Consider the following 25,934-nt stretch of genomic DNA (forward strand, 5'->3'; position numbering starts at 1 on the left):
GGGCGCTGAGCGAAGCTTTCCGACCTTACAACATCTCCTGGCAGCTCAGCTTGCTGGAGGTGCACAACTCCTCCCTGCGCCGCCGTGCCATCCTCCTGGGCTGCGAGCCCAGCAAGGTGGGCAACGAGCGCTGCGACCCCGAGTGTGAGCATCCCCTCACCGGCTACGACGGTGGCGACTGCCCGGGGCCTGGGCGCTGCTTCTCCTGGGAGCGGCGCGACCGCGTCTGCCCCCTGGGGGGGGTGGATGACTTCGATGATGGTGACTGCTGCGACCCTCGGGCCACTGACGTGACCAGGACCTGCTTCGACCCTGACTCGCCCCAGCGGTAGGTGTGGGGTTTATGGGGTTGGGATGTCAAAGGATGGGATGCACCTTCTCTCCGACATTCACACTTGGGTATTGCTCCCCAGTGTGGGGAGGAGGAGGTGTATTCCTGTGGAACAGGTGTGCTTCCTACCAAGGGGAGTAAATCCTGCAGCATGACATAGCACCCCTCTGTGAAGCCCTGCCATCAAGTGTTTTTACCCTTCCTAAAATGAGTGGGGAGTGATGGGGAACATCCCCCTGGGGGCACTCCCAGTGCAAAGCTGCCAGCCTGGGATTGTGGGCATCCCCAGGGTGGGCAGAGCAGCCCCATGCAAAGGATACTGCTTACCTGGATCCCCTGCATGGGATGCAACAGGGAGATTGCTGCTCTTTCCCCACCTACCCTGTGTCTAAAGCCTGATTTCTTAACTTCTATTTAAAATGCCTTTCCCTGAGTGCTGACATGGGGAGAAGGAGGTGATGTCAGGCACAGGATTTGGAAAGGTGTGGGTGAGTGTGCATGAGCCTCCCTGAATCTTGCCCCAGGCAGCGATGCCCACAGGGAGATGCCCTTGGCTGGGCACAGGCAGGGGCTGATCAAACCCTGCACCTCAAAGCCAAATGGTGGCTGGGCTGAAAAATCCCTCTTCAGGCAAAGGCATGGTGTGGCTGCTTGGTGCTGGAGGACGACATGTACCTTTACTGTGTGCTGCAGGTGCAAAATACCTTGCAAACCCCACATTGCTCCATGAAGCATCAACTTGGGGTGTTAGGGTACCCTTACTCTCCCCAGGGCTCTTCGGAGGCAGCATCTGTGGTGGGATAGAGAGGGGAACTCCCTCACATGATGGGGACCCTGAGGTGTGGGGACAGTGTCCTCCATGTGGTCAGTGGCTTGTGCACACCTGCCCTCCTCTCCAGAGTCTCTGAAGTGCCGACAGCCCTGCTGATGGCTTCCAGCACTCAGGGCTCTGCCAAATGTACTTTCTGGCTGGAGACAGGGAAAAAAAAGTCATGGCTTTTCCTTTTTTTTTGTTTTATTTAAAGCTGTTTCTGTCTCGGTGACAGAGAAAATTGCTCATTCCCTGCTGCTGCTCCTGGTGATGGGCAGAGGTGCCCACCGGAGCGGGAGCAGCACAGTGCAGATGGCAGTGTCTGTGCAAAAAAGCTGGAAGGGTTTTAGGGACACGTTGCTCATTTGATCTTTTTTCTCCTTCACTTTTCTTCCCCTGGGCTGTAGGAACAGGTAGGCTTTGGCCATAGATCCTTTCTTCCAGACTTGCTTCTTCTCTCTGGTGCTTCCCAGGCAGGACACGGAGGGAGGAGGGAAGCAGGTGTCCCTGCTTGGGTAGTGGTGATGGAGAGGAGCTGCACTTCCCCTTCTCTCTTCCTGAGCCTTTCCAACCATCCTTCAGTTGCCTGAGAAAACATAGGAGGAGGATGGGGAGTCTTTCTTCCAATGCATCCCAGCCATGGAGAGAGGCATCACACCATGTCCCTTCCTGAGCAACCCCCCCAGAAGATGTTTTTCCACCTCTGGAAGTGTCTTTGGTGACAGCCACCACTGCCACCCTGTGCCTGCCTGTCTCCTTGTTTCCCAGCCCTGTGAGCCAGCATGGCAGTGCTTTCCTGAGCATGGAGGAGATGAACATCCTCCTGCCTGCACAACAACTCTCCACTCATGGGGCCATCACCACCCAACACCACTTGGCCTTGGCTTTGGCAGGGCAAAGGCTCAGTCTTTGCCCTCTGTGTGCAGTTAGAGAAATGTTTTCATCCTCAGACAAGAAGGGCTCCACCTTAAATTAAAAAAGGCCAAATTTTTGCTGGTATGAATCAGGGCTTCCATTTGTCAGGATTTTCCCCTGAAAGTTGGGAAAGAAAAGAAAAGAAAACAAAACAAAAAACCTTGCTTCTGTGGGAAAGGAACGGGAAAACGGGAACACTAGGGAAATAACAAATCTTTTGCAATTTTCTTTCTGTAGACCGCATTGGTCTGCACAGAAGACAAGATTGATTGTTTGTAGGCTAAGCTCTGAAAAATGAAATCCGGTGTGCCTGGTATTTGGGAAATGTGGGGGCATGAGTTGAATCCTGCTGCCACTGAGCTCTTCTGAGCTGCCTTGGGCTGACTTCTTCAGAGGTCACAGAATAAAGGAGTCATAGAATTGTTTGGGTTGAAAGGGACCTTAAAGATCATCTCATTCCACCCCTCCTGTCATGGGCAGGGACACCTTCCACCAACCACGAGGTTGCTCACAGCCCCATCCAACCTGATGCTGCTGGTGGACACCCACCCTCCCTGGGCTCATCCCTGCTGAAGGTACCCTTATTCCTGGGGTAGAATATATATGTTTGTAGGAAAACTAATGGGAAATTGGGTTTGAGAAAAGCCAAGGTGAGCTTGAGTTCACCCAAGAGCATGGCCAGGTTGGTGGTGTTTGCCCAAAGTTGGTGGATGAACCTCAAGATGCAGAAGCCTGAGAGCTCAGCCTGAGGGGTTTTGTTGAGGCAGAGCTCCTGCTGAGTGAGTGCTGCTGTGTTTGCTGTAAGGTATTATACTTAAATGCACATTTATGAGGAGCAGGGCAGCTGGCAAACTTACAGAAGGATTTTTAGGGTGGGAGCCAAAACGGGAGAAATAACGCGAAATAAAAGTTAACAAACTGCGGAAAGGAGGCACAATAGGAGCCAGGTGCTCTGATGGGAACAACAGCTTTGGGTCTGTAACTGGAGGAGAGCAAGTGAGCAAGCTGGCTGCTGCTCACTGAGATGTCTCTGCCTTCTCAGACCTGTGCCAGAGGCCAGGAGGGAGCTGTGGCTTTGGGAGAGCTGGGGGAGAGGGAACCCCCACTGCAGGAGGTGCTCTCTGCATCTCCTTTTAGATCAAGGTGGCAAGACAAAAATGCTGGGATGGTTATTATATGGTGTAAATCAGCTCTGCTGTATTTAATTTTAAAGCTTTCAAAAAGAGTGGTTTGGATGTGAATGTTTCTTGCTACGGCCAAAAATAATCAAAAGGAGAAAAAGTGAGACACTAGGCAATTTCTTAGCAGCTTTGTGCACAGATTCACTCCATTTTGGTGAAGGGTCTCAGTACCTTGTCTTATCTTGCATGATCGCAAGCACTTACGCAAAAGATTTTACCATCTTAACACATCCCTCATTTAAACTCCCCTTCCCTTGGGCTGCAGCTTAGAGAGAGGTAAATCAGAGTGAAAAGCCTGAGGAACATTGGTGGCTCCAGTGCTTCTTAGCTGGTGGACATCCCAGTATACTTCCAGACCCTGTGAGGGTGCTGAGGCACTGGCACAGGTTGCCCAGAGAAGCTGTGGCTGCTCCATCCCTAGAAGTGTTCAAGACTGGGTTGGATGGGACTTTGAGCATCCTGTTCTAGTGGAAGGTGCCCCATGGGGCTGGAACAAGATGATCTTTAAGGGCCCCTCCAACTGAAACCATTCTGGGGTTCTACAAAAACTCTGATGGGGATGGAGCCAACTGTGGCTGAGGCAGGAGCTGCCCCCAGCTCTGGGGTAGGGGATGATGCTGAAATGATGGCAGTGTCCATCAAGGCATCTTGCCAAGTCTTTCCTGCAGTCCTCTGATAGCACATGGGACAAGACAAGTCCTGCTATGGTCTGAGCCAGCTGGGTCATCCATGTGAAAAAAACACATGTAGAACCCACTGGTGGAACTCATGGCTGGAAGGAGACTTGAGCAGAAACTCATGTGAACTGCTGTGTATAGACCTCCCTGCAGGGCACCCCAACAGGGTGAAGCAAGTCAGGGACTTCTCATTCACCCTGACCCACCCTGAACAAGGGGATAGACAGCATTAGGAGAGCTGCTGACTGTTACCCTTCACCCAGTCTCATCCTGATTTAAAGCATTTTCCAGGAGTTGCTGGCAGTGCAATGTCAAGAGTCTGGAGTAAAATTTGCCTTGATTTTCTGCAGACTCGCATCTTCTTGCAGTGCCTGAGTGCCGCTGTAATTGGTGCTCTTGGAAGGAAAGCAGCAACAGCTCATTAACAACAATTAACACTCAGCGAGGGTCCCCCTCGGGCAGTTAGTCAATGAGAGTCTGGTGTGTGACACAGTTAATGTGAAAAGAAAAACCAGAGGGGAGTCTGGAGAGCAAAGTGGGTAAGGGCTGAGCTGCTGTGCCTTTCATCTCTGTGCCCAAAGTAATGGCAGAAATAACCAAAGTGACAAAAGGAGGTGAAAAATGACGAGGTGTCTCCAGCCTTGGTGGCCTCCACTGGGATGACCATGGTGGTGATGTTAAAATGTACCTGATTAACAGGACACTTGATGGGCTTTAACACAAGCTTAGCTGGCCTCCCAGTCCTAAGGGAAGGGTGCTTAATTGGGTTAAGGCTGCTTGGGAACCCCCTGCTGTTTAAGCCTTGTCTTCAAAAGCTGATCCAGATTAACCTCACTAAATATCTCTGGTGAACAACTCCAGAGGATGAATGAATCACTCCCAGCTATTCCCAGGCACTTGAGCAGCCAGTTGTTCAGCTGAATGTGGTTGGACCTGAGGGTATAAAGGGTGTCAAATTGAGAGCAGGTGAGGCAATGATGGCAACTTGGGCCCATGGCTGACCTGCCCAGACCTTAATCCCAATCAGATGGTAAAGCAACATTCAAATTAGCTGCTCACTTCCTTTTCCTCTCCCCTTGCTACAGGAGACCTTAGCAGGTCTTTCTCATTGTGAAAGAGGGGAGGTATGTGCAATGTTATTCCAAAATTAGAAGCCTTAGGTTCAACCTGAGTTCACCAACACTGTTGCAGAGCATAGACTCAACTGGAGGAGGTAAGTATCTGCTGCTTGTGGTGGTTGAGCACCTGAAGGGTGGATGGAGGGGGTGTGTTATCTGCAAACTATTGAACTCACTGCTTGTGAAGTGTGGAGTAGGAGAGTATGATGCTCCTAATAGGAAAGCAGGGTTGGGAGGTCCCCTGCTCAGGACCCGACCTCTGACTGCTTTTGAGCTAACTCTGGCACCTCTTGGAGTCCTACTGGCCTGTACTCACATATTGGCCTGGTGTTCCCAAATAACCAAGCTTGTAATTGGTGAGGAGATAGGTGCTTTGGGGACACTCAAGGTGGCAGTGATGGATTCACTGGCTTCTGAGCTTGTTTCTTCTCCCCTGTGACCTGCTGGGACTTGGGTGGGGTGTGCGTGCAGTAGTAAAAAGGACTTTTTGCTGGAGCCTGATGGTTTTATTGGTGGATGCTTTAAGGTTTCATGAAAGTGGTTGGATTTGAACTCCTTGGAAAACTTATGATTTCCTTATAGGAAAGCTCCCTCTCTCTGAGTTTTCTGATGGATTAACAGTTTCAGAACATGGTGAAGATAGGAGGGAATGTCCTTGCTATATCAGGTGGGCGATGTCTACCAAACTACTTGCCTGTGATGGAACTTGGAGGCTACGTCCACATGAATGTGCCTCTGGGTGCCTTAGCCTACTCAAATCCCTAACTTGGGGGTAAAGACCTCAAATTTGACCTTATTGAAGTGTTGGAGAGTATGGAGAGGGATATGGTGTCATTGGAGAGAATTAGACATGTTACTACCTCTTAGTGACATTAGCCCAGCAGTGGGATTTTCCTCCCAAGAAGAAGGACTCGGGGTGGCAAGATACTGCATTGCTGTGGCAGAGGAGGTGGTGGTGGTGGGGACTCCAGTGTAGAGGCTCACTCTAAGGCACATGTGGCAAGACCAAGGTCTGACTTAGCCCCTCCAACATGGCATCAGGCCAGCAGGACCATGGGAATGACTTGTTTCCATAAGGAAACAACTGAGCACTAAGGTGCTGCTGTCCAAGGGACTGTGCAAAGTCTTGGGAACACTGTCCAAAGGCAGAGAGCTCCATATCACTGTGGCTTCTGGTGGGGCCAGAGCTGGAGTGGGGCTGGAAGAGGAGAATGAATATGGAAAGGTGTCCGGGTTCATGGGCTGGGCCACAGTCCCTGGCTTTGCCACTAGCCAAAGCAGCTTCCTGATGTGCCCAAATCTTCCTCCCTGATTTTTTGGGGTGCTAAAACTAGGAGGTAAAATCCTAGTAATGTACTCCTTTTCTTCCCAAGGTAGAAGGTTCTGGGGTTAATTTCCAACAAGCCTCTGCTGGAGGATGAGTCTTGCTCACTGCCACAAGCCTTCCTGTGAGCGTGGAGCTGCCAGGCAGTGTGTTCCTCACGGAACCTGCCAGGTCCCCCCAGGGGTGACCACATCTCTGTGGGAGAGGCAGAACAAGATCCGCGTGTGAGCGAGGGCTGGGGACCCCTGCCCAGCCGCTGTGAGCAGCCTGGGTGCTTTCGGGGAAAACAGCTGTCCCAGATGTGAGCTATTGTTCTAGCAGCACCACTGTCTCGGGGGCTCACTTAAGGGAAGCTGATTGTATCGGGATGGCAATTGTGAAGGAACAGCGTGTGTCCGGTGGTTGGGAGGGGTCACTCTTTGTCAGCCCTCCCCAGGGCTCCTCCTCATCCCACTGTACCCTTGGCTGTGGGTGGAGGATGCCAGCCTAGACCCTGCCAGGCTAGTGAGACCCCAGGAACAGAAACAGCAGGAGCTCAGCACCATCAGCTGGGCATTAATGGGGTCTCTGGGATGATTTTGATCCGTGTTGGGCTGGCAGGCTGAGCCATGACCACTGGAGTCCTTAAATTTTGAAGTCCATAAATCTATACTGCTTTTAGTTTGCCTTGGCCCAGTCATCACTGGTATTTAGGAAATCCAACTGCCCCTTTCCAGGGGATGATGATGAATCCAGTATCACTCAAACCCACCGAGATGGTGCGAGGCAGAGGACTTTGTTCTAGAGGCTTTAGGAAGCATGAGGATGCTGAATATTTGCTGTCACTTCCCAAGGGCTGTATTTGGGACCAAAGACAGTCTTGGATTATTTTTGCTTGTTTGCTATTAATATATGATGGTTGCACTACAGAATTTCCCCAAAAAAGTATCTGGTGTCCTTTTTATATCTGTGAGGAAGGCATTTTTAGAACACTGGCTTGTACATTCCAGCTGGGACACCCAATTGCCTGAAATCTAAAAATAAGTTGGAGGCTTGGGACTTGGTTTTACCCTTAAAAAAATAAATATATGCATAAAAAGCAAGGGGGAGATGTTTGGCTTGAATATGTTTCTTTTCCTCTTTTCCTCTCTTTCAATCCCTTTCCTGACTAAGAGGACTGAGATCTGTGCTATGGCAGAGGGTGCTATGGGAGATGGGTGGAAGAAGAGCAGGCACCTGATGAAGAGCTTTCCATTGAAAAGCAGTGGGGGTAGGTGCCTAACCTCTCTGAGTTCCTTTGAGAACCTTGCACAGCAGAGGTTTTAAGATGTTTGAAAACACTTGCCTGTGCTGTGGGAAACTGTGGCAAAGAAGTCTTGGATATCTTCCCCCCTAGACATGGAGCAATGAGGTGCTGCCACTGATGCCTATATCAGACCTCCTAGACCCTGGGTAGGGAAGACAGACATTTAATGAAATCGGATGAATTTATGGGTATAAATTGAAAGAGGAAAATTTAGCTTAGATATTAGGCAGAAGTTTTTGCTGTGAGGGTGGTGAGACACTGGCCCAGGTTGCCCAGGGAGGATGTGGCTGCCCCAACCCTGGCAGTGTTCAAGGACAGGGTGGATAAAGCCTTGAGCAACCTGCTCTGGTGGGCAGGGGGTTGGGGCTGGATGATCTCTAAGCTCCATTCCAACCCCTTAACATACTATGATACTGTCCTGGCTAAATGCAAGGCAAAAAATTACACAGTTCCCCTTTATCTGGAGCACTTTGCTGAGCCTCCTGGCCCTGAGGCTGCTCAACTATGTGAAGTCCATGCAGTGCTGGGGGAGCATTGCACCCACTGGTGTTATCCTCTCTGCCTTTTCTCAGCAGATCACGAACTGCACTGTAAGAATTGGCAGTGAAATTTGTGGTCCTGTGGACTCTGACTTGTATTCAGAGACCTTAAGACATGGAATGTTGCTTCATATTTTTTTCTGCAGGTAAAAAGTAAGAGAAAACTGGTTTACAAATCTATTCTTATGTGTTAGGTGGGTCAGGGCTGATCTGTGCACCCACAGACTGGCAAAAAGCGCTGTAAAACTTAGTCCTGGCCTGAGATTTTTCTTTATTTTGCTTTGAAACAAACAATCCAGGCAGAAAGGGAACCATACCTGGCTTTGTTTAGCTTGGAGCCTGCTCTAGAATAACTTGCCACTGTTGAGTTCTGCCTCCCAAAACCGCAAGGGGCTGCAAACATATTTCTCCATTTCCCCTGGCGCTTCTCGCTCGCCCTCTCTCACACATGTTCTGTGTAACTCCAGCCAGCATCAACACTGTCAAAACCCAGTGCTCTGGACAGTGAGACACTCTGAAGTGTGTTGGTGGGTGCTGGAGCTGGGATGCTGCCTGTGCTGGGCTTCACTGGGCAATGTTGGGCTCCTCTTCTTCCCTGAGCTGCTGCTTCCTTGCCTTGCCCCCTGGCAGGGCACTTCTCCTTCCCCTAAGTGGTTCCAAACTGGATCTTTAACTCTTTCCTTTGGATTCTTCTAATTAACTCTCTGTGACTACTGCTCTTTTGTTTTCAGGGATGATGTCTCAGAGAAGCTGTGGCTGTCCTATCCCTGGAAATGCTCCAAGCCCCATCCAGCATGGCCTTGAACAGCCTGGTCTTGTGGAAGGTGTCCCTACCCACTGCAGGGGGTGGAACAAGATGGTCTTTAAGGTCACTTCCAACCCAAACCATTCTATGACACTTGGGGATGGCAGTGGGAGACACATTACTGGGGTGGGTGCAGTAATGGTGACCTGCAATATTTGTTTCCTTTGCTTATTCTGATGATGAGAAACCACAGGCTGTGGCTCTGAACTCCTTTACTCTGGCTACAGTGGGGTTTTGAAGGAAAGAGGGAGCAGGAGGACAGATGTTCCTTTGAAATTTGGGAGTTTTCGGGTCTTTGGTTTGGGTTTTTTTGCCTTATTCTATGCCCATAACACTCACCCAGCCTTGCTGTCCTGCACACATGTGGCTTGGGATCTCCTCTTTGCAGTGGCTGAAGGCACAGTTTGGTTTCAAACAGGATAAAAATCTTGGATATCTGTGTTCCAGCAGGCACAAAAAGGCATCCAGGAGAGAAGAGCTGTCCCTCTGATGGGAAAAGTAGGGAATAACTGCAGCCTTGTGCTGAGCTTTGGTAGACCTTGGAGAGCTGGTGGGGCTGGTTACCTTAAATACATGCCCTAGTTGGGGCAGAGAGGCTTCAGTCAGTGCTCACAGACTCCATGGAATAAATACCAGTCTGTCCATTGCTCCCAGGAATACTTCTTAGCAATTAGTACATTCCTTTGGAGTTCACTCCTATTGATGTTTTTGGTATGTTAACCCCAGACAGACCAAGATTTCTGCCTGAGAATTTCTCTATGTGTTAACCCCAGACAAACCAAGATTTCTGCCTGAGAATTTCTCTGTAGGATCTGGGAGCCTGTAGGTTGACTTTGACCCCAGGAGTCTGAGGCACATGTGTCTTTCCAGCTCCCAAAGGCCTGTCCCTGGGAGCCACAGGGGTGCATCATCCCCAGAGGATGAGAGATGGTCCACGTGTCCTCTGCTCCCACTGTGGGAGCATCTGGGAGCCCAGCTGCTCTGGGAGCCCAGCTCTGCATCACGGCCTGCTCTAATGAAAGACATCCCTGTACCCTGATGGGGCTCAGATGGGTCGTGTGTTTTAAGATGATCTCAGCCATGAGGCAATGGTGAGGCTCTCCAAGGAAGAGATGGCCATGATTCATTTGGATAGAAATAGAAAAGCCAAACAAGCAAATGGAAACTCCCTATTGACCAGGTCCCTGCAATTTAAATGGGTTTTTACTACCTATTCCAGTATTCATTTGAAAATCATATGCATTTACTCATACACACTACAATCAGATGGTTTTTAAGCCATTAAGGCCCATTGGGTCAATAACCACCATTTTCAAAAATCTATTAAATTCCCATTTCCGTGGAAATAGAGCTTTTACAATTGATCATGGCTACTGACTCCCATTAAAACAAACCCCAAATGCTATCAACTCCCCCAAGATGTAGAGCACTAAAAGACAGTTTGCCAGGACAAATTTATCCCAGGGGAAAGTTGATGGCCCATTATGCTTAAGCAACATGAGAATTGTCACATAAGCCAGGAAGTTTATGGGACTTGCATGGATCTGTCCTCCCTGAGGGGACAAAAAGGAAGGTTCATGGGTTGAATCACCAGTGCTAACATAAGCTCAAAGCCAGGTTCCTGCAGGAGATTTTGGGAAACATTTGGCTTATTTTGTATTATCTTTCAAGTGTGTACAGGCTTTGGTTGTTTGGCACAACCAGATGATGTTTTAGGGATGAAGTGCTGTAAGAAATGCTGAGTTTGTGGGTCAGTTCTTGGTGGCACAGAGTTTCCTATGTCACATATATCCCCATTGCCAAGGTGCTCCAGCACTCTGATCATCTCTATGGGCTCTTCTGGGTTTGCTCCAACAGGTCCAGATTTTCCTTATGCTGGTGGCCCCAGAGCTGGATGCAGCACTGCAGGTGCTCATGGGGTCTCATTGGAACAGAGTAGAATGGGAGAATCCTTGCATGGGAGGTGAGAGCTGTGCCAATCCTGAACATGGAGCAGAGGGAGCCTGTGTGTCCTGTCTGAGCACTGGTATCGTGGTATGCTGAGGGGTTGGAATGGACCTTAGAGATCCCAACCTTGTGCCCTGGGCAGGGACACCTCCCACCAGAGCAGGTTGCTTAAGAAGGATGGAGGGTAACAGCTCTGGCAGTCCACTCCAGGAGGTGACCCCTCAGTGTGGCTGTTCTCCCCTCTGAGAGCAGCCTCCAGTTTTCTGGACATGCACCAAGGACAGGGGAAGAGCACTGCAGAAGAAAGGGGTCCCAGCCCTGGCCCCCATGCCTTGGCATGGCAGAGAAGCACAGGAGGGAGCTTTGTGATCCAGCTGTCCTTTTTGATTAGGGCTTTGCTGCTTGCCATCTCTGCCAGACAGCAACAGCTCTCAGGATGCAGGCTGGCTGCGGCGTCAGCCAAAAGCTGCCGTGCCCCCTTGGAGGAGAGGTCAGGTAGTCCCTGCCGAGCCAGAGGCCATGCTTCCCTTGTTTGTCTCCCTTCATGCCTCCTTCAATCAGCTTCACCACAGCCCTCTGCTCCCTCCCACAGCCCTGGATTTCTCTGCTGTGTGTGCCTGATCCTGACCCAGAACTCCTCTTCCTGCTGCTGTCGTCTCTCCAAGCCCTTTCTTGTGGGAGGATGATGTTGGTGCTATGGGGCTATGTCTAGGTGTCTCCTCCATGAGGCCACTGGGGAAAGGTGCCCCTTCCCCTCCAGCAGTGTAGTGATGTTGGATGGTATTTGTGATGGGAATGAAGGAGGCAATGTGGGGAATTGGTCCCCTCCTCCTTAAGGGAATTCAGTTTGAGGCAGGTGGAGAGGAACACGTGGGTTTCTGTTCCTGGGAGAAGTGTAGGCATCCACCCTTAGAACAAGTGTTTTGGGACTTTCTCTTGGGATCATAATGCAATGGGTTCTGTGAGGCATCAGGGCCAGTTGACTGTATGGGATCTTTGGTGGTTGGCTTTGGTACTTTCTACAGTGCAGGATTGCCTCCTCCAGAAGCTCAGGAGAGACTATATAGGTCTATCAAATAGGTAGATATGGCAATATATAACAATAGCTAGATTTGATGGACTATAGGTCTATCAAATAGCCACAACCATCAGATTTTCTTTTTGCAAACTGAACTTGAACAAAGTGTTGGTGTCTGGGTCTAAATGAGTGTTTCTCAAAAACCTTACCTCCTTCTAAAGTGTCCTAGGGCTGGTGATACCACAGGTATAGCCAGGAGCCTACAGAGGCACATGGAGATGTGCTAGGATTCCCAACAGAGCTGTCCCAAGAGGCCCTTGGACAGACTGTGGTGCCCATCACATGCACAGCAGCTAGCAGCTGAGTGAGGCAGTGAGCCAGCCTTGTCCTCAGGGTGCAAACATCACCAAACCAGTGTTTTCCCATGACACAAGCATCTAATGCACATGTGCACCCAATTGGCATGGGTGTCCTGAGGGTGCCCACCATGCTGTGAGAGCTCAGCTGGGGGTAAACCTCTCCTGAGGCTTATTCCCATGTATTCAGCATGAGTGGGAGACCATCCTCAGTTCAACCCTCAGAGTATGAGTACCAGTGTGCCACACACAACCAGCCTTACAACTGGTCCCTGCACACAGGCTGTCAACAGAGCTATAACTAGAGCCAGAGAGGAAAGCAGCATGTGGCAGAAAAGCAAACAGACTCTGAGCAGGCTGGTGGGGAGGAATTAATGTGGCTTTCCTAAAGTCAGGTGCCTTTGGTGAAGACAAGTCCTTGATGCCTGACTGTGGCTTTGCTCTATGTTAAGGAGTACCCTGAATGTATAGAAGCCAACTGTGGTGATTGTGGAAGTCCTGTTGAATGCCTCTGGGTCAAGATCAGAGGGGCCATGTCCAAGGGGATCTTACAGTCAGGATCTGCTACAGACCTCCAAACCAAGGTGCTAAGGCAAACAAAGCAATATTTGGGTCATTTAAACTTCGAGTCAGCAGAATCTTGTTCTTATGAGTGACTTCAACTACCCAGACATTTGTTGGAAGAATGATAAAGCAGCTCACAGCCTACCCTCAAAGTTTCTGGAATGCAGAGAGGACTGCTTCCTCATACAGGTGTTAGATGTGCCAACCAGGAATGAGGCACCACTGAACTTGGTGTTCACAAACCAAGAAAACCTGGTTTGTAATACCTAGGCTAGTGGTAGCCAGTGATCACATTATTGTGGAGTTTGGGATCCTGCTGAGAAACTGGTGGTTAGTACTAAGACAAAGGATTTAGATTTTAGAGGAGTGAATTTCAGCTTGCTCAGAGCTCATTTGGGAGGGATTTGCTTCCATGGAGTATAAAGTGGCTAGTGAGTGCTGGGAGTTTTTTCAATACTCTTCTAGAAGCACAAAACCAGTTCATATACTTTAAAGGGAAAGGAACCAGGTGGAGAAAGAGAACTCCTTGGCTTAACATGATGATCTGAGTCTGCTCAAATCCACAAGGGAAGCATACCAGAGATGGGAAAAGTGAGAAAATACCTGTTGAGAATTACAAGGGCATTGCCAGGGTATGCAGAGATGCAGTTAGAAAAGCAAAAAAAAAAAAGCTCAGCTCGAATTGAAGTTGGCCACAGACATCAAAAACTACAAGAAAGGGTAAAATTTTTCACAATAACATGCAGCCATTGAGATAATCTCCCCAGGGAAGTGGTGGATTCCCCAGCATTGGATGCTTCTAAGATTCAGCTGGACAGGCTGCTGGGTTATCTTGTCTAGACTGCTTTTGCCAAAGAAGGTTGGACCGGATGATCTTTGAGGTCCCTTCCAAACTGGTGTTCTGACTCTATGATGATTCTGTGATTCCCAAGAGAAAGGCCTGCAAGTGCAATGTGCCTTTGCCTGCATTCACAGCTGCAGGGTTTGGGATCTCTCAGTGCAGGTGGCTGGTTAAAAATTTGGCATCCTTGGCAGTGTGTTTAGAGTTTGCCTAGAGAAGGCATTGCATGTCTTCCACTCCCTTCAGGTGGTCACATCTGCAGCAGGACCTGTGGTTAAGCATTTCCATTATATTTTTTGAAAGATGAGGCAGGAGGGTGAAAGTTATTCCTCCATGTTATTACATGGAGAACTTTATACCTGAAAATCTGCTGCAATATGCAGGTAGATTTAAGGTCTGTCAGAGAGAGGACAACCAGATCAGCTTGTCTGGCTGTGATTTTTATTCACCCCTGTAGACATCACTGCATGTATCATATCAGCTGTTCTCCAGTCATGTGCCCTGTGGTCAGTCCTTCTGGATCCAGGGTGGTATTTCCCCAGCAAATGTCTTATAATCACTGAGTTTTCTTTATCTATGGATGTTTCTATTTCTGCACTCTTCCCTCTCAGTTTTTGCCCCCTGTTCCCTATCCCTAAATCCCACACTTTCAGAGTTGGGATTCACTACCTCCCTAGTGGTTCATTTTCCCTCCCACCCTGTCCAAATGGCACTTCAGCCCCCAAACAACTGCTGCTACTTCTTTTTTCTTTTTTCCCTTAATCTTGATCTCTGCTCCCACTCCAATGTGTTTAACCTTGAATGAAGGTGGAGACCATACTGTTATTTTGTCAAGGGATGCATCTCAATTAAGCTGAGTTTCAGCTCCACCTTCCCTGCCCAGCAGATCTGCTTCTTCCTTCTTTTGCCCTTTATGTTTCTAAAATGGTCTTTTTGCTCTTTATTTGCACTGGATTCAGCTTGATTTCAGGGAATTCCCATCTCACCCCGTTCTCCCTGGCATCTTGGACACAGCAATGTCTGCTGGTCAGTTTGGTTTGCAATTCTTCATTCAAGACCTGTATTCATCCCTCCATTTAAGCTGCTCTGAACCAACTCATTATAAGTTCAGGCCAAGTTTTCTTTCTCTCATCCACTCTTCCATAATTTCTACACTGCTTACCAAAACCAGGTCTAAAATAGCATTGCCTTTGGCTGATTCAGTGATGATTTAGTGAATAACTTTTTAGCCAACACTTCCAGGAATATCTGGGCCATGCCATTGTTAGCAGCACATATTCTTCAGCCTATCTCAGGGCAAAATGCCCTGCAGGGTTTCTGGTCTAACACTAGTGTTATTGTCTTTCTTTCCCAAATCTGACCTCAAGAAGTTGCGTACTACCCTCTGATGTAACTGGGAGTTTGCCTGCTGTGTGCTAGTGATCTGCAGCCTTCTTGCTCCCTTTCCCCAGTAAATCTATACAGAAGGATCACAGCCTTGAACCATGATGTGTCTTTTGATCCTGTCTGCAGCTCGGCCAGTGCAGCTCTCTGACCCTGCAGCATCTGCTACTGGTTCAGTCCCAAAGCCAAATCCACTTCCTGCATGGAGATTGAGGGTTAACTCTGAATCCAACAGGAATTGCTCATGCATAAGGGAACCTCCTTATGCTGAGGGATCCTGTTTTGCCCTGTTGCCCTCTTTGACCTCTTGATACTCAGCCACTCATGCAAAATTTAAACGGTGCTGTCAGTGATGGCTGCTTCCTAGGCTGCTGTTCTACACGTGCTGTCAGTGCCTCAGAGGTGGGATTTTCCAGGCTTGTCCAAGAACTGTGTGATGCCCTCATCCCTTGTGGACTCAAATGCTCTTTGGCTGGATCCCAACACCCAGTGAAGCTGATGAAAGACTCCTGAGCACTATAGAGGGTATTATTCCAGCAGTGTTGTGCTTCCCGTGATCCCAGGGGAATGTCTGGCTGTTTCTCAGCCTTCCCTTCACATCTTGCATGTGTTTTGTATCTGGCTGTGTTACCAAAGCCTGTCCAGATGAGAGTCATTTGGATGTTGCTGCCTTGTCAAGTTGTCATGATGCTGGCAACGATGTTTGTGGCATACCAGCATAGTGCTGGACTGGAGTCAGAGCTCCTAGACCGTGGTCATGGAGATGCAAGTAGTCTTAGTAAGTACAGAGAGACTTAAAAATACAACATCCCCCCTCAGCTGCATTAATGCCAGAGGTTTCAGGGCAGGTAAACCTGGAGTGTGAGGCAGCTGCAGTTACAAGAACCACCCTCAGCTTCATCTGGAGGCAGATCAAGTGTATTGTGCCAAGGTGGTACCATGTCTATGTTGTGGTGGTGGCTTTCTCTGCCCAAGACAAGGCTGAGCATCACCTGGGAATTCATGTGATGGGAACAGGGATGAGACTTCACAAATTCTAGCAAGAAAGACTCATTTATGCAAGCAGAGAGCCCAGGTCTGGAGGATTATCTTTTTAGACCCCCTGCTAGAGGGTCACCATGGAGGGGAGCCCTTTGGTGGAGCGAATCGGAAGGTGTTCGCTTTGGCTCACGGTCTGGAGGAACATCTCTCTTCACTGATGAGATGGAGAATTGTTCATGTCACTTGTTTCAACACCTGTCTTCATGGATTGAGTTGTAGCTCTGCCTCAGAAGCCATGTTGCTGCATATTGCTTTAACCCTTTGCAACCTTGAAGAAATGTGATATCTGCTCCCTGAAAATGTCATTGGCAGGCTGGTGCTCCTTTCTGGGAAGTCTGAGGGATTCCTCATTTGTCAAGCAGAGGTTTGGGGGAAAAGGGAGCCTCTCTGCTTGGGGAGAGTAGGAAGAGGAATTTCCTTGCGGTGATTGAAAGACATGAAAGCAGAGCCAGGAATCCCCTGTGACTTCATTAGGCTGTATGGTTAGCTGGAGCTGGCTGGCTCTCAAGTATTTTCCAGTTGTCCATGGAGGGCACTTGGACAGCTTCCACCCAACCCCACTCCCACATCCCCTCTAAAAATGTCTACAGGGAAAATACTCCTATTTTTGAATTGCAGTGGAATTCCTGTGGCATTACACACTGCATCCTTTGCAGTACCCAGAGAATTCAGTTTGATTTATGGTCCTGCATGGGGGTACACACTGGCCTCGCTTTCCATTTGGAGGTGCCATCTTTTGCCTCTTGGTGGCAATGGCAACTTTGTGGCCTCAAGGCTTCCTGTTATGACATGGGTATTGCTAAAATCTGCCACTCTTGCTCTTCTTCTCCTACCTTAAACCATATCAGGCTTGTGTTGCAGCTTCATTATGCATTCTGCTGCCCCACAGAGCAGCAGATCCTTCTTGCTCTCCAACCTGTGCACCAGCAGTGGTCCTGTTGCTGCTGGAAAAGGTGCAACAGCTCTGTCTTTCCAGGATATGTCATCTACTTTGACCATGACAGCCCAGAGCCTGACTTAGAACTGTGATTAGGAAGCTGTTGTCTCCCCCATGGGTTAGGGTAAAAGTGCCCAGGAAAAGCATGAGAAAGGGATATGAGTGTTCTCCAGGGAGGTCTGGGATTGTGGATGGAGTGTGATTTTTCAGCTGCTCAGAAAGGAAGCTTTGGGTCTTTAGACCTTAATATAAGGTAAGGTCCAGTGCACTAATAGTTTTCCATGCGAAGTTATAGTTGCTTGATGACTTTCCCCTTTGATATGATGGGATGATACAGAGAAGATGGAGTGGGACTCTATGAAGACAGAGGATGGGAAACAATGGACACAACTGGGAATGTGAGAAATTTAGATTAGACATTAGAAAAGTTTTTAACATGAGGATGGTTAAATACTATAATAGGTTGCCCAGAGAGGTTGAGAAACCTCTGTCCTTGTAGCTGTTCAGGCTCCAGCTGGACATGACCTTGAACAACCTGATTTAATGCAACCTGTTTTGAACAGTGAGATCAGAATGACCTGTGAAGATCTCTCCATCTGCAGCTGAGTCTCTGATTTTGCTGTTCTGTGGTGAAGCTGATGGACTTCTTCGTTTCCTTTTTTTCAATAGCAAGAAGAGTCACACTGTGACAGCACGTTGTTATGAGCCATACAAGTAAACCAGGATGCAGTGTGGTGCCAAAGCCTGTCTTAGGTCAGGTCATCAGATAGTGTCACTCAGCAGAACTTTAAGCCAGTGATATCACATGTCATGAGGGAAACTATCATATGTGGACGTGATCCTTCAAATATCATCATTTCAGATGGTGTTCATGCCCATACTCACATCTAATAATGGCAGTCCATAACCCTGTCTCTCCTGTTGCATGTAACTCTTCTTTCAAACTCCACAAATGCTCCCCAGCTCTCTCCCCTGTTGCATGTAACTCTTTCAAACTCCACAAATGCTCCCCAGGTCAAGGTTGTAACATCATGCTCTCCCATGAGATTTGGATGCTCTTGAAAAAAGCTTTGCTTTGAATCTGTCAAACCTGATGTCCCTTTTTCATCTGTCTTCTATCCTCTGTCCCATTCTTTGGGGTTGGTTTGGTTTTTGCTCCTCAGCCGATAGCTGTACCATCATGTAACCTTCTGTCCTTCCTTGTGTTTCCATGTTGGCTTGAAGTACCACCCTGCTCTAAATACCATCTAGTTTGGAATGCTTCAGGCTTGTAGGCATTGGAAAACTATTTGGGGAGCAGAGGACAGGGCTGTCATTTAGGCTGTTTGTGGAGACCAGAGGCTGCTCTGCCTTCTCCCCAGGGAGAATCACAGAAGGGCTGAGGAAGAGGGAGAGCATAACCTTGGCAGTAAGCAAGAGGCACAGACGCCAGTTGCATGCTCCTTGTCTAACCTAAGGATGCCAGTGGAAAATGTGGATTGAGGAGAATTGGAGTTGCCCATTCTAGAATTGTTTTTGTCTTGCTCTCATCGTTGGGGACATCGTCAGGATATTTGTGCTTTCCATGCCATAGTGGGTGAAATTGAGGTCCTTTCTTCTCCTTGTCCATCCAACTCATCTGAGCATCATCTCCATGCTGGAACTGCTCCTTCTAACCCTGACACATCCCTGAACCATCCAAATCTCTCAATGGAGGAAATTACAGTTATTTATAATTAAAGCTTGACAAAAAATGTTGCTAATGTCAAGGGAATGGCAGGCGACAGCCAGAAAAACATCATGTCTCCAGAAGAGGGGCAGCAGGGATATCCCTCTGAATAGGGCTGACGTCTGCTCCTGGAATTTGGACAGCCTGGAAGGGTTTGGGGCTATTTTTCCGAGATATCATAGGTCAGGAATCGATGTTATTTTTAAGCCTGTATCCCCCGAGCAGCTCTGATGAGTGAAGGAGACTTTCTCTCCCCCTTCTCCCTCCTTAGGCTCTATTTCTATAAAATTTTTGCTTCTCTTCCTTCCGAGTCATGCCACAAATATGTCCTTCAGGTTTGTTTATTCTTCTCCCTATCTATTCCTCCCGGCCTGCTCCCGTCTTGGTTGGGTTGAAGGGATGGCGTCAGCGTGGCGCGTGTCTGGGATGCTCAGGCGAGACATCACAGAGAAGAGATCATGTTCTCCTAATTTGTCCTTTCCGGTTGGGAGAGTTTTCTCTCCACAAGCTGATGTGGCTGGGGAAAGTGTTCTGGGAATGCTGCTTTGTGGTGGGAGATCTCAGGGCCTGGTGAAGACAAGCTGGTCATCTCAGCTCGCCACATAGTCCAGCCAAGATTTTTCTAAAGTAAGTGAAGTTTCAGAGCTGATGGGAAGGTGGGTGAGATGCCTCCAGCCCTGGATGGTCTTTTTGGGGCTGACTGGTTTGGGATAGGCAGCCAACAGATCCTGATTATCCGACACCTTCCAAATCAGCTATGACTTCTGAAAGTCTCTGCTCTTTGAGATCTGGGGAAGTGGCCCTTGGGTTTATCCGGCTCTGTTCCACATGCCATCCTGCTCTAGCTTATTTCTGGAATCCTCTATTTTTTTCACTTTTTCCTCCTTCTCTTCAATTTGCTGTAGCAACCTCTTTCTTTCTAAACAAGCCTGTTGGTATAATAACTCTACTAGGGATTTTGCCATTTCAAACAGCATATTTGCACATCAAATTGGTTTCCTTTCTCACTTCACATCTCAGAGGAGAACATGTCTTTTTCTCCTTAGCCTGTGCTCAACCTTATTCTTCCTTCTGTCATCCAATGCAGTGAGGAATGCACTAATGGTCACTACTTCTGCAGAAGCTGTTTGTTCAAATAAAGTTGCTGTGCCTTCATGGCTAGTCCAGTGTAAAGAAATGATCATACTCCCTTCATAATCTCTCCATGCAGCTCAAAGATGCCAATTGCTCCTGGAAGCATGGGAATAAATGAAATGCTTTCCACCACCTTAATGTTGCTGTTGGCCTTATGCTGCAGGTTTAGTCATTCTTATGACATATTTCCACAATGGTGCATTTCCATCATCATCCCACAGTGATGTATTTGAAGCCTTTCCATGAGTTGTTTTTATTCTCTGCTTAGAATCTCTTAAATGAATGGCTTCACCAACTGTGGGTCAAGGTCTTCAGGTTTTTTGAAGACTTAGAGATGAGTCATAGAAAGGTAGAGACAATGTCTGCACCTGTCCTAATCCTGTCTCAGGTTAGTGGCACAGCTGGTGGAAATGGTCGTACTTGATTTATAGAATCATAAAACACAGAATCATAGAATATCCTTAGATGGAAGGGACCCACAAGGATCATAGAAGTCCATTTAAGAGAGCACCTGGCATTTGCAGCACAGCCCAAGACTCTATAATTCCACTGCTGCTGTCATTGGAATTATTCTTGTTAGGTTAGATCCTGATTGTTTTGCATACCTGAGGACATGAAGTCCCTAAAGACCAATGCTAGGACTGTTGGTGTCCTACTGAATGTGATACAGACTTTGGACCTGTGCAGAAACAGTCACAGAGGAAAGAGTAAAACATAAATTTTCCTGACTGCTGGGGTTTATTTTCCCCCAAGTGCTAAGAGAGATGCCAAGTAGTGAGGATCACTTCATGGACACCCATGGGTGTTACTGCTTTGCTGCAATGCCTATTGCCTACCCACCTCTCCCAGCCCATTTCCTTCCCTTGTCCTTTGGAAATGGATGTCTTGGATATCCCCGTTCTAATATTTTTCTGCTTCTGCTACTCTTCATTCCCAGCTCTGAAGATGGACATGGGAGAAGAGACAGCCAGAAGTGTTGTCATGAGGTTTGCCCCACTAAGCATGTCCTTTGACAGCTCTGACTCCAGACATGACCTGCTCTCCCCATTAAGCTTATTTTGGAAGACCCTGTGTTCTCCTGCTGGTTCCTGCAGACATCCCAGACATCCTCTCAGAGAGGATTCAGATCAAGTGCAGAGGGACAGATTGATGTGAAGAGGATCCTGCTGTTGGGGAGTGCTGGGGAGACATAGGCAGACTCTTCACTAAGGTTAATTTTGAGCAGAAGACAGTTTTTTGAGCAAATTCTGGAATACCTTCAAGGTTAATTTTTAGCAGAAGAGAGTTTTTTGAGCAAATTCTGGAATACCTTTTGTTTATGCTCTTCCTTGTGCAATATACAGGGATGGGGGTGAGGTAGCATGTTTCTTGATGTGTGATGTGCCTGTGCACTGCAGGGACACCCTTGTTCTTGCCATGCACTGCCACCTCTGGAATAGTGTGGAAGGCCATGAGCTTCTCCAGATAGACTAGAGAAGAGACTTCTTGGCCCTAGCTGGCAAACCACCTCTGCTCCCAAGAATAAGGTTTGATGTCCATTCCTGACCTACTCTGGGTCAGGGATGAACACTTGTTGGCAGCAGTTGGAGCTCTGGATTCTTTTCTCTCCTCTCACACTTTGAGGGAAACTCACCCCCACCACCTCAAATTCTGCTTTTCCAATGCCAAACCCCTTCTCTCTCCCCTAGCAGGACCAACCTCTCCATTTCCTTCCTTCTCTCATATTTTCTCCTCCTGTTTTGTCCCCTTTTATCCTATTCTCTGGGGTCTCTTCTATCTCTGTGGTTGAAAAACCTTCTCTAAGAGTAGAACTTGTCAACAAAGTTACAGTAACAAGCAAAACTTCTTCAGATTGGCATGACTGCCTCCCACCCAGACCCTTCATTAGCAAAACTTGCACCTTACAGAGCAGAATTAGTAGGTCATGGGACATCCTGTGGAAATGCTGAATTTTGCCATGCTTTACCAAAAGCTGTTGGTTTCAGAGAGTTGAGGGTGGGGTCTCCAGGTCTGCTGCAGCCTTTGTGGGTTATCTATGGGTGATTCCTTCTTTTCCTCTTTGTTCTGTTGGAGTTTTTGCTAACTCTTCTCCTTTGTCTTCGCAGGGCATACATGAGCGTGAAGGAGCTGAAGGAGGCACTGCAGCTGAACAGCACCCACTTCCTCAATGTTTACTTTGCCAGTTCAGTGAGGGAAGAATTGGCTGGTGCTGCCACTTGGCCATGGGATAAAGAGGCCCTTAGTCACCTGGGTGAGTTATCCACTCATGGGGTCTCAGGATTGTGGATTTTCCTCTCTCTTCATTGACTTGGCAAAAAGAGGTGGATGTGATACAGCTCAGCATTGAGGATGTTTTGTAAGAAGGTCATGGTAACAGGGTTTGGGTGTACCAATAGCTGCTGCTGTAAGGAAAGGAGACACCTGTTCCCTGTGTCCATGTGGATAAGGTGGTGGGATTACACATTGGCAAGGGACTTCCAGGTTGTTACGAGAAACTTTTAATAGTGAAGGCAGTGAAGCAGCGGGACAGAGAACTTGGATAGAACTGCAGCTTCACCATCAGTTCAGACTCACTTTTGGCTTCTCTGGGACCTTTCAGGTCTATCTTCTAGGATGCTGGAAGTGAACTTCACTTTGCAGCATGTAATGACAAACAAACAAACCAGTTTGGTGTTTTCAGGGCTGAGACTCCAGGTTCGAGCGACTCCAGGGTTGACCAGGCAGCCAGTGCTGGCCACTTCTGAATCCAGCTGCAAGTGTGAGGATAACTATCAAATTTTGCCATGTTTTTATAACTTGGCTGGCTACCTGCTGGAGCCAAGGTTCTCCTTGGCTTCAGTGAATTCAAGGCAGACCCTTAAGGTCATCAGTCCTCATAGGTAACAAAACAGCTAAAACAGCCACTTCTTCCCTAGAATGTGGTTGTGTTGTGTGTTTTGTGCTATTTCTGCTGTTTCTTTTTCCTGTCTCTTCCTCCACCTCCTCAATGTCAGGGTTTTCTGGCAAAGCCACTTTGCACTTTGCAGTCAAAATGTCTAAAGTGTTTCTCAATAAGTAACTGGAAATAATTACTTCTGACACCTGCACAGCAGACCTAGACCTTCTGCTTTTACAAGTGCGTGATGTTCAGCCCTTAAAAGTTTTACACTGCTGTTAAAGACCTGTTTTAAAGTTGCTTTTTGCCAGTTTCCTTCCCTCAATGAGTTTCAGGGCTGTTTTTTCAATAGCATATTGCTACAGTTGCTTGTTGAGGAAGGCAAATCTCCATGAAATTTATTCTTTCGGCTTCCAGAAATCACTTCCAAGGCTCAGCCTGACAATCATCTGACTACAGCAAGTGCTTCAGCCACACACATTCTCTACAGGCCCCTCCCAATGGCTCGCAAGGGGTTGTACAGAGGGGTAATTGGGGTCACTGGGCTCACCAAGAGCTTGAATTTAGCTCCAGTCTCAGAGCTTGTGTCCAGCCAGGGCCACAAGAGGTGCCACCATCTGGAAATGTTGGATCACGGTTTTAGTGCGGAGGTTCAGGAGCAAAGGGGTGTTGTCTTGGCTCTGGTGCCAGAGCTGTGAAGTATGAAGCTGGATCTGAACTTCTTTGAGGCTCTGGCAAGGACCAAAGACTTTGGTTCAAGGCTGTCCTTGGTTTTAGATTTAATGAGCTCAGGAGGGCGGGCGGCGCACTCTGTTCTCCGTAAACAGTGAGCTCCACCACATCACCATGTGTTTTGTACCATGCACAATGTATATTATTGTCCAGTACAGTAGAAACTTAGGGCTGAGGAGGACATGAATATATGGCTGTTGACAAAAACTCTCACAAGAGATTACTGGAGAATCTGAGTATATGTGAAAGTAAAGGGGTGAGGAAAAGTAAGGAAAACCTTGTGAGGAATGAATGGCAGTTTGAGGAAAAATTCCTGAGCTTTAAGGATCTAACAGTGGCCAGGGGTGAAGACAGGTCTAGACACAAGAGACACACTCCTTCCCTTTTACTGGATCTTACTAATCTCCTGTCTATCCTGACCTTAAAATGCCATGCTGATTTTTCCCAATACAGACCCTGCCTTGGTTCTCTTCATAAATCAAATTGTTTCCTTGAGTTTGACTTGACTTCTCCAAGAAGCTAAACTGCCTCTTGGCTTCAGAGAGTCTTGGTCAGATTTTGCTCTGTTTGTTTCTCTGAACTGGACTTTCTTAGATATTTTCAAGAGAAGCACCATGAGACAATTTCCTCTCCAACTGTCTTCCCTTCCTCTATTTAAACACTGGTTCTCTTCATAAATCAAATTGTTTCCTTGAGTTTGACTTGACTTCTCCAAGAAGCTAAACTGCCTCTTGGCTTCAGAGAGTCTTGGTCAGATTTTGCTCTGTTTGTTTCTCTGAACTGGACTTTCTTAGATATTTTCAAGAGAAGCACCATGAGACAATTTCCTCTCCAACTGTCTTCCCTTCCTCTATTTAAACACTTTGCCTCACCCCAAAGATCACTAAACTTACTGCTTCCAAGCTGTTCTCCATCAGTTGTTCTCTAGAAGTTGTTTAATCTGCCATCTGGACTTTGAGATCCTTAGAAAACATTCTTTCATGACTTTTGAGTGTCTTTTTCATTTTCCTATTAGTACTTTCACCTTCTGGAAGTCTTCAGTGAACTCTGTTTTTACCCTCTTCTCTTCACCTATGCTGTTTTTAGGTCTACCAGAAGTTGTGTCCATTCCTATGCTTATGACTTGCAGTTCTATTGCTCTCCTCCAGGTTATTTTTCTGAGTAAATTTGATTTTCAGGCAGCCTTTCTGGAGCTTTAGGGATGGCTTACCAACAATACCAGCTCACAGCAACTACTTTCATTGAAGCATAAGAGATAATAAATGACCTGAAGGGGGTGAACTGATCTATGACACTTCTACAGACACTATTTCAGCTGCTGTGGAGCTCCTAGACAGAATCAAGTTGCAGCCAGATAGCAGCAGAGGTAGGTCTCAGGTCTGTTTGCACCACTCCCTCTGACCATACTGTGTGTCTCAGTCTTTCCACCACAATCACAGTGAGTTTCTCTCAAGTTCTCGGAGTCTGGAATGAGTTTTCTGAGAACTTAGAAGTAAATCTTTTTAACTACAAAACAGAAGGAATCAAAGAACTTCCTTTAAAAAAAAAAAAAACACCCTTAGGTTTCCATGCTGGAAAGCCTTGTTCAAAAACCCAAACAATGTAATAATGCAGATGCTTTCATCTTCATGTGGAGCTGCATGTGAACTGCATAAACATGGTCGAAAGGCAAGGGAATTGTGAACATTTGATGTTATAAATACTTTCTGCAGTTATATAAGCTGAGGCCAGCTCATATATCTGGCAGAGGTCAGTGGATCCTGAAGGAGGGCCAAGCCCTTCCATCAAAGGTACCTTAGGCAATGGCCATCTTCCTGTCTGACTAACTGTCATGCGTTTGTTCCATTAATTGCTGTGACTCAGTGTTTGGGGAAGACTGGCAGGTTCAGCTTTGTGGTTTGCTGTTTGTTTAAAGGTCCCATGGTTGCTTGAGAATGTCCTCTGGAACAGCCCTGACCCAGGAACAGGTTGGCTTTCTTGGGGGCTGGCTTGGACCAGAGTCCTTCAGCACTGCCATTGATCTTGGCTAGAAGCAGAATACATCCTGGGAGTGGGAATTTCCAGGGGTGTGTGAGTGAGGCAGAAGTGGGTTCCTCAGCACTGTACTGGTGGACTTGGGTGCCTCTTGTTGCTGGAGGTTTGGCCTTGGTTTGGAGAGACAGGGTGTTGTGAGGACAGACCTGAAACTTTCCAGCTGCCTGGACTTGGTTGGGTGAGCAAGTCCAAAGAAGTCTCTGGTTCACTTGCCTTGGAGTGCTGGGCCCCCCTGATGTCCCAGGGGTATGACATTGAAGTTTTTAGTTTGGTTGTGTAGATGCTGACCTGGGGAGCCTCCTTGGGCTGGTTGTCAGGCACTTAAAGCCCAATTTATCCCATCTCCCAGGGCAGGAGGAGGCAGAGGTGAGAAGGAAG

At 47.8% G+C, this 25,934-nt stretch overlaps 1 protein-coding gene across 1 annotated transcript in view; it reads left to right on the forward strand.

Annotated features, from left to right (window-relative positions):
- Positions 1 to 8: 8 nt before the first annotated feature.
- PAPPA2 (pappalysin 2) overlaps positions 9 to 25,934 on the forward strand; it is a gene marked incomplete at its 5' end in the record, with an annotated part of 77,934 nt that continues 52,008 nt past the window's right edge. The window contains 2 exons of the mRNA XM_009081441.1: positions 9 to 328; positions 22,021 to 22,166. Coding sequence (XP_009079689.1) covers positions 9 to 328; positions 22,021 to 22,166 — 466 coding nt within the window. The remainder of the gene's footprint in view (positions 329 to 22,020; positions 22,167 to 25,934) is intronic.

This window comes from Acanthisitta chloris, unplaced genomic scaffold (genome assembly GCF_000695815.1).
Source record: "Acanthisitta chloris isolate BGI_N310 unplaced genomic scaffold, ASM69581v1 scaffold989, whole genome shotgun sequence".
NCBI classification, from domain to species: Eukaryota; Metazoa; Chordata; class Aves; order Passeriformes; family Acanthisittidae; genus Acanthisitta; species Acanthisitta chloris.